Source organism: Hirundo rustica, chromosome Z (assembly GCF_015227805.2).
Source record: "Hirundo rustica isolate bHirRus1 chromosome Z, bHirRus1.pri.v3, whole genome shotgun sequence".
NCBI classification, from domain to species: domain Eukaryota; kingdom Metazoa; phylum Chordata; class Aves; order Passeriformes; family Hirundinidae; genus Hirundo; species Hirundo rustica.
Window position 1 is genome coordinate 28303051 of NC_053488.1, and position 12114 is coordinate 28315164.

At 36.5% G+C, this 12114-nt stretch overlaps 1 protein-coding gene across 1 annotated transcript in view; it reads left to right on the forward strand.

Moving 5' to 3' along the window:
* Positions 1 to 12114, forward strand: part of JAK2 (Janus kinase 2) — an 80198-nt gene that overhangs the window by 26365 nt on the left and 41719 nt on the right. The window contains exons 2-3 of the mRNA XM_040089856.2: positions 3156 to 3297; positions 7631 to 7881. Coding sequence (XP_039945790.1) covers positions 7662 to 7881 — 220 coding nt within the window. The 5' untranslated portion in view covers positions 3156 to 3297; positions 7631 to 7661. The remainder of the gene's footprint in view (positions 1 to 3155; positions 3298 to 7630; positions 7882 to 12114) is intronic.

The following is a 12114-nucleotide window of genomic DNA, read 5'->3' on the forward strand; positions in this document are numbered from 1 at the left end:
CAGTCTTAATCTCCTGCCACAGATAGAGTGTGACCTTCAGACAAAGTTTATTAGAAAAGCTTCCATTGGGTCATAAGGTGCAGAAGAGACCCATTTGCCTTCTAAACTCCTTTTTAAAGAGGAGCCTGTTGTGGCTGGATCCAATCTTAGGGCCAAACTAATAGTTTTAGGTCTAAGAAACTATAGGGCTGTGATTGAACCTTTGTACAGCTTTGTCCCACAGGATTAAGGGAGGCAAACCAGATACATTTATATAGAAATGAATTATTTATTATAATAAGTTATTAGACATAAATACCTTAATGAGAATTATTTACTATCCAATACAGATGCTAAAATTAGGATACTATAGTGTGTGCTAAGTCAAAGCAATTATATTAAAGCAATTCCATTACAGCTAGCGAAGAAACCCCCTAAAAATTATTAAGTAGAGATTGATGTTACTTACACAACTTTGGGCAAATCTGCTTCATTTAACCTGGAAGAGTAAAGCATCCTCACCCAAGGGAAGAATCTCCACACACACTTTCCAAGAAGAGTTATGTTGGAAGAACGTGGACTTTCAGAGTATAAAGTGATTGACTGTCAGTCATATCCAGGCCAACTCCTTAGTATTTTTACCATACTTTACCATATCTGCCACATCTTCACCTCACTATCAGGATATTTAACTTTGGTGTTGATGAGTCAGACTGGTTTTAGCATAATTCAACAATGAAAGCATGCCACCTCGTTTTAGTTCACTACAGATAGGTTTGCAAGATAGGGCATTGCTCATGTTGGTTTACTCCATTCCAGGCAGAGCATCCTGCTGCACTACCTACACACCATTACTTGGGAAGGCTTTCATTTTTGATGTTCATTCAAATTCCTTGAAGGAAGGATGTGTATATAAGCAGATGGAAAGTACGCACACTGCCGTCATCTTTGGTTTACTGGCAATAAACATGTTGAATTGTTGGGAGACAGCCGATGTCTTCAAGGCCTTGCTTGTCAATAGAAAATGCTATTTAATCTTTTCTTTCACTGGTGAACTGAGTAGTTTGTAACACAGGCACAAGCACTAATTGTATTATAGCAGTTCTGAAGGCTTGCTGAAATAACAAATGCTGTATTGTGTTCTTTGCAGACAGTGGCAACTTGGAGAAGAGAGACTAATTTATTTTGACTGAGTTTTATTAGACTCTTAAGTTTGTTTCAGAACTGGGCACTTAAATCATTGCAGCTGCCAGAAATGTAAGATGGTGCAGACTTAAACAAATAGGGGGAAGGAGGAAATAGGGGAGTGAGGTAACTGACAAGATGGTGCATTGTGAGATACAGCAGCTCTGCTTCTGAAAGAGGGAGTTGTGTCAAATGAGACTTAGTCTGAAAGGGTATGAACTGAACAGTTTTACAAGGCCTTGATGCAGATCTTGTAAATGGGTACGTCAGTAAGTGTGTGCTGAAGAAAAAGTAGCTGACTCTCTCTTAGAAAAGGGGTGAGGGAGAAAGAGAAATGTCACATGAACCTGTTCAGCTTGGAGTTTTTCATCTCTGAGTTCCCATGCCTCATGTTAAGATCTGTAAGCTGCTCTTTCATAAGCCAGCAATCATTTTTGTTTGTCATGCGAAGAATAGACTTTATATTAGGCTTCTTTATTGATTTTTTTGCCTGTGAAACGTAAGCTGCAGTGTTACTGAGGCTATTCAAAATGTTGCAATCCTTATTCTACTGGATTTGGGGAAAAACTACATAGTTAAACATAGATAAATCTTCATGCAGTTTTACTTAAAGTCAGGAGCCTGACTGGGAGTTATGAATGCTTGTCAGTTCTGAGCATGGAACAGTACTTTTAAAACAGGAAATAAATTAGAATACCCACAATGCCCTTTGATCTGAAACCTGTGTGAGCACGTGGTTGTTCTCTGCTTTGTTTGAAGGTCATGCTCTCAGATCAGTGTACATGGAATGTCTGCCTAGTAGGTCAGAGACAGCTCTCCCCCAAACAACCCTTCCTCTCTCCTTCTGACACTTCAGCACAGGTCCGGAAAACTTGCACTGGTTGTCCTGGCCTTCAGGTCAGATCCTGGTATGATCTGAAGCCCTTGGAGGAGGTGCATACCAACTACATAGCTGTCCAAGCAAGGCAAAACTGTATGTCTCTAAAGCTAGTATTGCAAGAGGAGGAGTGTTGATCGTTACCATCAGTCTGACTTCTGTGGGGAAAGAAGCTGAATTTACTCATCACTGAGATAGGTTCTCTTCTGAGGAGGGAAGAAAGGAGCGAGTACTCATGATAGACTCAGTCAACACAGCACATGACACTGAGAAAGATGTGTTGAAGTCTTTGCTCCTGTTCAGGGAGATATCCGTCTGAAGAGTCATCCAACATAAAACTTGAGTTCTCCATTCTGAATTCTGCCCCCTTTGAACTTCCATTGTATTCTCCCCACCTTTATTCAGTTTAAAATTAAATTTTGGTTCTCTGTCAGGCCCTTCCTGTGTTGGGAGGGTCACAGAGGGAATGTATGTATTTTTTCACTGCTGCAGGAAGCTGCTGTTGTGCTTAAGCGCTTTCAGTAGTTTCCTGCAACCACAGAAATGTTGTGCAAAGAGAGCAAATGGTGGGTGTTCCCTTGCCCTTCCTGCTCAAGACAGTTGATCTTAACTTCCACATGAATTTAAATGAGTGGATGTTGTCAGTTTTCAAACATAATTAGATGCTGTGGCTGAAGGGATAGTTTCTACATGAAGTGAACATAGCATGTCTCTTTTTGTGATTACTTTCCCTTTTTAATTTCTGTTTCCTCCATGTGATGCCATCAGCAGTTTTGTTAAACTGAGGCTGTATTCACAGGAAAGAAAAATATGTGCAAAAAAAAAAAAAAAGGTGATTACATTTGAAGTCAGGTATCTGGCTTCTACACCACTTTCTTGTTAGAACTGAGAAGCAGTCTCAGTACCAAAATTGTGGTTAATTTATTTTAAAAAATTTGTATTTTAAAACCCCTAAATTTAAAAACTTCTTGCAAAGATGAGAGGAATTTGAGCAAATAAGATGGGAGGGGATCACTTAATCTGTATCTAAATGCAGATTTCATTTCTTAAATAATCATGCATCATATATTGTTCACAGCCATTAACATTTTTTAATGTTGTATTTTTAATGCAGATACATTATGTTCCACCTCTGACTGTGTGCCTGCTTTATCTGACTTTCTGTGGATTCATGCAGCAAGTGGATGGCTTGTGACATGCTTATTTAAAGGTCTTCATCACTCCCATGTTTAGAGATTTCTCATGTGATAAAAAAGGTAATTAACTGTTGGAGATCTATCTGTAGTGAGAGGATGCTCTCATTTTTAAACCTTAGAAGTCGTGCATTTGGAGTGGTATGGCTGAAGACCCTGGTTCAGGAGGCTTCCCTTCAACAGACACCTATTGCCTCAAATGGTCCCTCCCCCCCACACCCCATCCCCCCATAATTTGAAAAACAGTCTTTTGAAGGCTGTGAATGCTACATATGATTACATTGTGAGAGCATTGTACGTCTTCTGTATTTTTGTGAAATGTCTTCCATGAGTCATGATTTTCGATCTCATTAACAAGTTTCTTGGTGATTGACTTAAAAATAACCATGTGAATTACTGCAGCCCAGTGTGGCTGGTGAAAATAATTTTCAGGTGCATTGCTGGTATGAATGCCAACAGAGACTTGTATGTATACATGTTCCATTGTAGATGCTTTTGGTTGTGGTTAGAGCAATGTATGGAATGATTAATCTTATCCTTTAGAAGCCATGACATAGAATATTGTCTATAATATGGCACTGATGAACAGGTCATTTGATTCAATAGAATTATTTTATGTTCCTAAACATAAAATAATTCTATTGAATCAAATGACCTGTTCATCAGTGCCAGAATCACATCTCTTACAGCTAGTACTTTTCATCTCCAGAACATCATCCTTGTATCTCAGACTTTCTTACCTGTTCCTACTTATCGCTTGGATATTTGGTTAAGCCATTTTTTTCCTTGAGTCTTTATTATGTCAGACATCCACTCTAAGATATATGAGCATTTGTGTATTTTTTGTTGTTGTTCGAACAAATACCTTTGTGGTACTGAGTAACTTATCTACAAAAGGCACGTTCTGAATATATTAAGTCCTTTCATACAGCTCTGAGAATTACTTACATTCTTTACAGAAACACAGAAATTCTTTTGAATTACAGTATGATAACAAATTTGTATACCTCAGAAAATTTTACTCAGTCTGTTCTGCAAACAAGTACGCAGTTGCCTCCCATTATATTTAGTCTCAAAATGCTTAACTCCATCAGAAGAATAGGTCATATATTAAATATACTAGATGAACAGCAGTTAAATTTTTTTGTCATGTTCAGCGTTTCTGTTGTGCTAATACGGTGTTCTTTGAATGGGGCAAAGCAGGGAAAAACAAGTGTTTTCAACTGGAAACTTGTCTGCTGAGAAAAAAAGCAGTTTTGTTTGCTCTTCACAGCACCAGCGAATAGTGATCTTGTGTTTCAGTTACTTTGTATGTGAGGCTTTGCCCATGTAACTGCTTTAGTTGCATGTATAAAACAGAGGCCAAGAAAATATGTTTCCTATTTTCAGCAAAGAAAATGATTTAGGAACATTTCTTGGTTTCACCTGTTTTGTCTTTGACATAAAAGACAAAGTTGAAAGATATTTAATTTGAAGTCATGGCACAATTTTACAAATAGCATCTCTTGAGATTTTTTTCACATTGTTATATGGAACCTTTGAAATTAGTGCAACAGATAGAACGGAGTAGGGTATTCTGTTACAGTATTTATTTTGCATGTTTTACGTTTTATTGCTATTTCACATTCTTAGGTGTGATTAAGCAAGGTTCCCTTCTTGGTTTATTGAGTTTTGTAATACAGAAGCAAAGGGGGAATGATGGGAGTTTTTTAAAAGGACAAATACGTTGTAAATACACAGACTTTATGAAGGAGAGGCAGGCACAAGCACTTGTGTTTCGTACACATCTAAAACTGGAGAGGTTTTCAGTTAGGCCTACAAATTACATTTCCAGTCAGTATTGGATAGACATAAAGCCAAGTGACCATGATGAAAAGATCTGTCAGTTCAGGTCAAGGTTTGAATAAACAGAGGGTTAATATTGGAGTATTTTAGGAAAACTACTGTAGTAGTTAAAGACAGCCCCCTGTGGAGATTAAACCCCTCCCCCCCCCCCCCCCCCGTGTGGGTTAAAGCTGCGAATGTTTTATAAAAACAAGTTGTAGAGCACAAACATTACTTCTTGCATAAAGTTGACAGAAGTAGTGAGAAATCTGTAAAATATAATGTTTATATTTAAACATGTGGTGGTTATTTTCTTCTGAAGAACAATGGTACCTTGTTAAGAGTGATACTTTTTTTCCTTAGTTAAATGTGTACTTGTTACCTGTGCTACTTCTGGAGCTAAAAGCACGTATCTTCTCAGTTAAAGGTGGCAGGCTCTGTAAATGAGGCCTAGGGAATCTGTATATTCCCTACATAATGGCCTAAGGAATGTAGTGAATTACATTTGCATCTAGATATTCATATTTATGTATCTATGATACACTGGTTCTTTGAGATGCTTAGTTTGGAAAGTAAAAGGATGCATTTTTCACTTGGTGATGATGTCTTTTTTATCTTTCCCCCAGAATTAGCATAATGGTAACACAGCTTTGTCCTCTTGTATGTGTAATTGAATATTTTTGTCATCTCATAACTCATTAACTTAATGTTTTACTTATTTAATATATTCAGTCTTTTTTTCCTGCAGATATAACTTGTGATTTCCATAGCATTCATCATCTTTAGTCCACATTAATGAATACTTGTACACTCAACCTTTCTTAAGTAATTGTAGCTAGGAACAGAACATTAAAAAAAAAAAACAAACCCTAAACATGTTCCAAACGGCTCTTTAATGAAAAAGCAAGATAGTTCAGTTAAAAAAAAAAAAAAAAGCTGCTGAAAATAATGCATAAAGAATGTAACACCCATATTCTTGCAAACAATATGCAAAACAATATGCATATTTATAACTATGCAAAACAATAAACATATTTATAACGTAAACATTTACATTTTCAAGTACAATATCTTTATTAACCATTCAATTATCTTCAACAGCAACATGCAGACCCTTAGTGAGTTTGGGAATGACACCAAGCTGTCTAGTGCAGATGAAGGGATTGAGAGAAGGGACACTGTCCAGAGGCACCTTGACAGACTTGTGAAGTGAGTCTATGGGAAACTCATGAAGTTCAACAAGGACAACGGCACTTGGTCTTGCATCTGGGTTAGAACAATCTCCAGGATCAGTACAGGCTGGAGGATGAATGGATTTGAGAGCAGCTCTGTGGATGAGGACTTGGGGATCTTAGTGGATTAAAAATGAGACATGACCTGGCAATGTGCACTTGCACCCCAGAAAACCAATTTCATCATATAAAAAGAAGCATTGCCAGCAGGTCAAGGGGTGTGATTCTCCTCTTCTCCTCTGCTGTGCTTTTGTGAGACCGCACTTGGAGTCCTGTGCCCAGCTGTCGGGCCCCTAGTACAGGAAAGACATGGACCAGTTGGAGTGAGTCCAGAGAAGGGTGACAAAAATGATCAGATGGCTGGAGTGCCCCTTCCGTGAGGAAGGATTGAGGCAGTTGGGGTTGTTCATCTGAAAGAAAAGGAGGCATTGGGGCAACCTTATTGTGGCCCAAACCATTCTTTGATTCTGAAAAACTGAATACGAAATGCAGAATTCCAGGTGGTAGCTGCTTGAAATCACTTCTAATAAAAGCAGACTTTTGGATTGTGATCTAAGCTTTTGTCATAAGCATGTCTATACCAATTAAAATTATGATGCAGTCACAGAGGAGCAAAAATATTCTTCAGCTGGCTGTTGGAATATGCTGTCTAATCTCACATTTTTCATCATATCTCTTTTTTTTCATTATGAGATTTATCTGTGGTTATTTATTAAATTATTAGTCTTCTTTTCTTTGATTACATTTATCAGAGAGGACTGTTATTTTGAGAGCAGATTAATGGGGTTTTTTTTCTGAAAGAAGGTGGTCTTGGAAGATCTCCCATTGCTAGGTACAAGCTAAGTCGGTTAGATACTCATCTCAGCGCTCGTTTCTGAAAGTGTCTGCTTACAGTGAAAACTCAACTGAAAGGTGCTATTTCTGTCCTCCTCTTCATCAGTGCTAGTGTGTGACCCAAATGGTTATTTTGTCTCCTAAGTTTAAATTGGGAATGAAAATAGTTGTACAGATCTCATTAAAGCAATTCTTTTCGTTTTCAGGCTTAATTAGCATGTTGCAGGTGAGCACATGCTGTCTAAAATCCAGTGAAAAGTGATAATCTTCTAGCTGGAGTCACAGTCAATATTTTGGTTTTTCCTGTAATACTGTCAGTTACTTCTTCTTTGGGGCTATGTAGTAAATCAAAGTAAAACTTAACTTTTCATAAACCACCTAAGCTATCCTCTTGTTTTCAAATTTTAATGTTTTTTCAGTGTCAGAACAGTACTGTCACTAAATATGAATATTACAAATAAAACCAAGTACAGTTAGTCAAGAAATATTTCTTGTATTTGTTTCAGGCAGATGCTCTGAACAGAAGCAAACCAAACTATGGCTTGTCTTACAATGACAAATATGGAAAGTGCAGCAACTTCTACTGTCCACCAGAATGGTGACATCTGTGGGAATAGCAGTGCACCCAAGCAGACAGAACCATTGCTTCAAGTGTACCTTTATCATTCTCCTGGGAAGTCAGAAGGAGATTACCTTCAATTTTCAGCTGGAGAATATGTTGCAGAAGAGATTTGTGCTGTTGCCTGTAAAGCCTGTGGTAAGTATATAGCTAACAGTTTATCTAGCGAAGCGGTGAAATCCAGCTTCATACAAGAAGGTTTTTAATAATCCAAAGCTTATCAAAATCGTGGCATTTAGACTGAAATGCTAATTTCTCTGTTCTTTCAGAAGTAGCTAGCGCTAGACTCTAAAACCTCTCCTGTTAGAATGATTGTGAAGCTGAATTGGGTGACTGCCATATTTTTTCATATAGTTTAAGGGCATACTATCCTGTAAATGAAAGTCATATTTCATTGAGCTGCGATATAGTTTAAATAGTTAAATCATAGCAGGAGCTATAAATAGCTTGAATTATTTCCTGATGCAGACGTGGAAAACAGATTGGTCCTGGAAGTTATGCATATGTTGTATATTATACATGCTTAATCAGTTTGCAGAAGGAAACTGGTCTGTTAGATATTACATGAATGCTTGTGTGTGTTAATGCTCTTCATAATAGTTTAGGAAATGAAGTGTGCAAGTAACATGGTGGTGTATTTTGAATGAATAAATAAATAATACACGGATATCTAAGAATGCCTTTGGATTGTTGCATTTACCCAGAGTCTAGAATACCCCAGGGCTGAAATCTGTAGTAAAATAATTTTCAGGCATGCATTTTGTGTATGCATCTTTCTTTCTTTGCAAAAGTATATTTAATTTTTTAATGAAGCAAATTCATTCCTATAATCTCCAGGAATGAAAGTGACCATCTTTTTGTTATTTTTTTCTCTTTCATAACAACTATTAGTGCTTAAATCATGAGGCATTTGCATATTTTTGTTTGTTTGTTTGTTGTGGGTTTTTTTCCTTTTTTTTTTCTTTTTTTTTTTTTTTTTCTGAGAGGATTTTGTGGTTCTACAGCAGAACACATGTGTCTCCATACAGTCAAATAATGTTTAGGTTGGCAAGACTTCTCTTTCACAAGTAAGCTATTCATTAGTAAGTAAGCAAACTTCATTAAGAAATGAGTGATTTGGGTAGTAAGCAAGAGTGAAATATAACAAATATGGTAATTGTTAATGAATTTTGTGATCTGAACAACTGATAGATCTTTTGATAGCAGAGCTAATTACATACAAGTGTGACTGCTATTGGTGGCAAGCAGGACTGGATCTAGGCAAACATCAGCAGAGTCTTATTATGTACCTTTCAAGCAGTTCAAACAATTGAAGATTTTCCAGTTGCTGCTAACTTGACATTAAATCTGTCATGTCTGGTATGTATTGGCTATAAAAATATTAGACTGTCTAAATATTATTCTGCCAGTTTGATACATGCATTCAAAAAGCTTGGCCTTTTTTTTTAAAAAAAAATTATTTAAAAACAGTTTTCTGATTTGGGATAAACATTTCTGTGGGTTTGTATTTTTTATAAGGAAAACCGTGCATAAAACTGACTCACATTTTCCAAACAGAAATGCAAAAATAAGATGTTTTGAAATTAAATTTAAATTGTTGAGTCAGTAATGGTTCAGTTCTTGCATGTTAGCTAGTTAATTGCCAAATAAAATACTAGAAACGTCGCACCAAATTGAAGAAAAGGTACTGCTCTTAGCCTGAGGGGAAAGTGGTATTAGAGGAACTAACTGATGATAGAAATTAAGTACATCAGAGAAATCATTCTAGAGGTTGCAGAATCATTGTGTTAGGTGTATCTTCATTTTAATTTTCACCCATCTGAATTGCAAATATGTTGGAAGTTCCATGGTACTACCCTTGAAAAATACTGGTCTCTCTTAGAAAACCATTAAATAGCAGAGAATTTTTAGTCATAACTAAGTAAAAACATTATTTCAAAGCATTTAATGTGACAAGTGGTGGCAGCGTTTGCAGTCAATTAAATGTGTTAAGGGAGAGACTGCATTGCATAATGTGATGATTTGTAGTACCTCTTTGCTTCTATGCTTCAGAAGAGATTCCGTGCTGCTAACAGGGGAATTCTAGGCAGATTTTTCCTGATGTGCTGAATTTCCAGAATTGACAGGGCTCAGAGTTATCATTGAGTATAACTGTTCACTGAGGGGGGGTTGTTTGTTTTAGGGATGTGTTTTTTGTTTGTTTTAGGGATGTGTTTTTTGTTTGTTTTAGGGATGTGGTTTTTGTTCGTTTGCGTGTTTGGTGGTTTTGTTTGGTTTTGGTTTTTTGTTTGTTTGGTTTTTTGTTTGGGGATTTTTTTGTGTATATGTGTGTGTGCTAGTTTTTGTGAGGCAGTGGTGTTGTTTGGTTTTTTGTTTGTTTGACTTCCTTTAGGTAATAGCCTTTCGTGAAAATCCACCCAGAACATGCAGCCCCCTGCTCACCCCTGCTGCCTGGGGAATGGGAAATTAATCAGAACTCTGGGCAATTCTGTTTTTCCAGGAAAAGAAATACAAGCTTTGATTGACTATTCAGAAAGCATTTTGTTGACAGGATAGTGAAATTGAATGTGATGTTAAGGGTTTGGTAAGCCTCCAGTTGGTATAAATGATGAATGCAAGATACTATTTTTATGTCAGAAAAGGCAACCAAATTTCCATCTTGTATATGCAAGGCTACATAAGTTTTAAATAGCTTACTTCCACTTGTGTGAGAACTTATGTATTTATTAGACTTTTTATACAGAAAATTTGAGATTTTTAAAATTGTTTTTAATCATTCAACTAATTGCTTTTATCTTTTTATATCTAATAACTTACGTACTTGAATTGAGAGTTTCATATGACAGTATTTCTATAGCAGACTCTGCAGGGCTTTCACATTTTGTAGTGGTGTCATGGCTTGTTGTGATTTACACCCCCTGATTTTTATTTTTTCTTTGAAGATGACATTACATTATAAAAAATACTGTATGGGAGAAAGGTTGCTAATGCCAACAAAGAAGGAGATACAGAAAAACTATTTTCTCAGCTGCTTCAGGATAAATGAAATAGTGAGACTTGTCTGGATGTGAAGCTCTAAAATCATAATAAGGAAAAGAAGAATCTGCTTGAAACACAAGTTCAAAGTATAAACTTATGTTGTATTCTAGTCTTTCATGATGTTACTTTACTTTATAGTATGACAAGGCTCCTTTATTTAGCCTCATATAATAAATTAATAAATTGTAAAGAGGTCTTGTCATTGCAAGAGTCCAGAAAATTTGATAGCTCTTGCTGGAGAAGCAAAGCAGAGAATATTCTGATTAATTATGTCTGAGTCACTATCTTCTCTCCTAATTCCTCACTGATTGAGCTGATAGCATGATTAATGCAGTGCAAAAATCCAGGGGAGGCTTTTCAGTACCTGTTGTGAAGGACTTATAATTTTACTTGTGTTGAAAAATACATTTCTCCTAAGTTTTTGCTATTGTTGACCTGTCTAGGCTTCAGCAGAAGACTTTTACTTCCCATGCCTTTTTTTTTGATTCTCATTTTTTCTAGAGAAAACATTTAAGTACTGCAATTATCACCACTTGAAAAGGCCCTGCAGTAGTTAACAGTGGTGGTAAGAATTGCATGAAAAGAAGTTTCTGACCTCTTTGCTTTTGTCAGATTTTTGTGGACAGTTTTCAAGCGTCTATTTAATAAAGGGATTTGCTCTGTTTTTTAATTGTGGAGCATTAAGTGTAGCAAAGCAAATGAATAGTTCTTAAGGGGAAGTAATAAAAAAAGTGAAACTCCTTTTCTTGAAAAACATGCATGATCTCTGTGTCCTTAAGTACTGCCGGTGAATGGTGCAAGTTACCTTTCAGAGCTCTAAATGCCAAAGTATGAGGGATGGAAGAGTGCACAGTTTACTTTTCATACAGAGGAAGACAGTGGTGGGGGGAGGGCTTAATATATATATTTCTGATTTGTAGGGGGAGTACCACCTTGTCTTGGTTAAAGTTTCAGAATGATACGATCTTGAAATACCTGTGAGGTTTTTTGAGATGGTGATTTTTTTGTCATGGTGATTGTGGTGTCTGTAATGTTTTTGATCAAATACAGTAGCTTAGCATTTGAATTTAAGAATATGGCTTTGAGATGTTGTTCAGTAAGTGTAGATGGTGTGAAAAATGCCAATCACTTGTTTTAAAATTTTGAAAGTTTTATAGTAAATTAGATGGTTATAAAAATAGAATTAGAGAAAAAAAAATTGAACAATTAGGGTTAGGACAATACGAGGCAATAAAAACAAAGTTACAGATGTCTGGGTGCCTCCCCGAGCAAAAAGCTCCGGAGAAGGACCCCCTTTAACAAAGGATTATCTCTTAAAAGCAATAGCCTGTT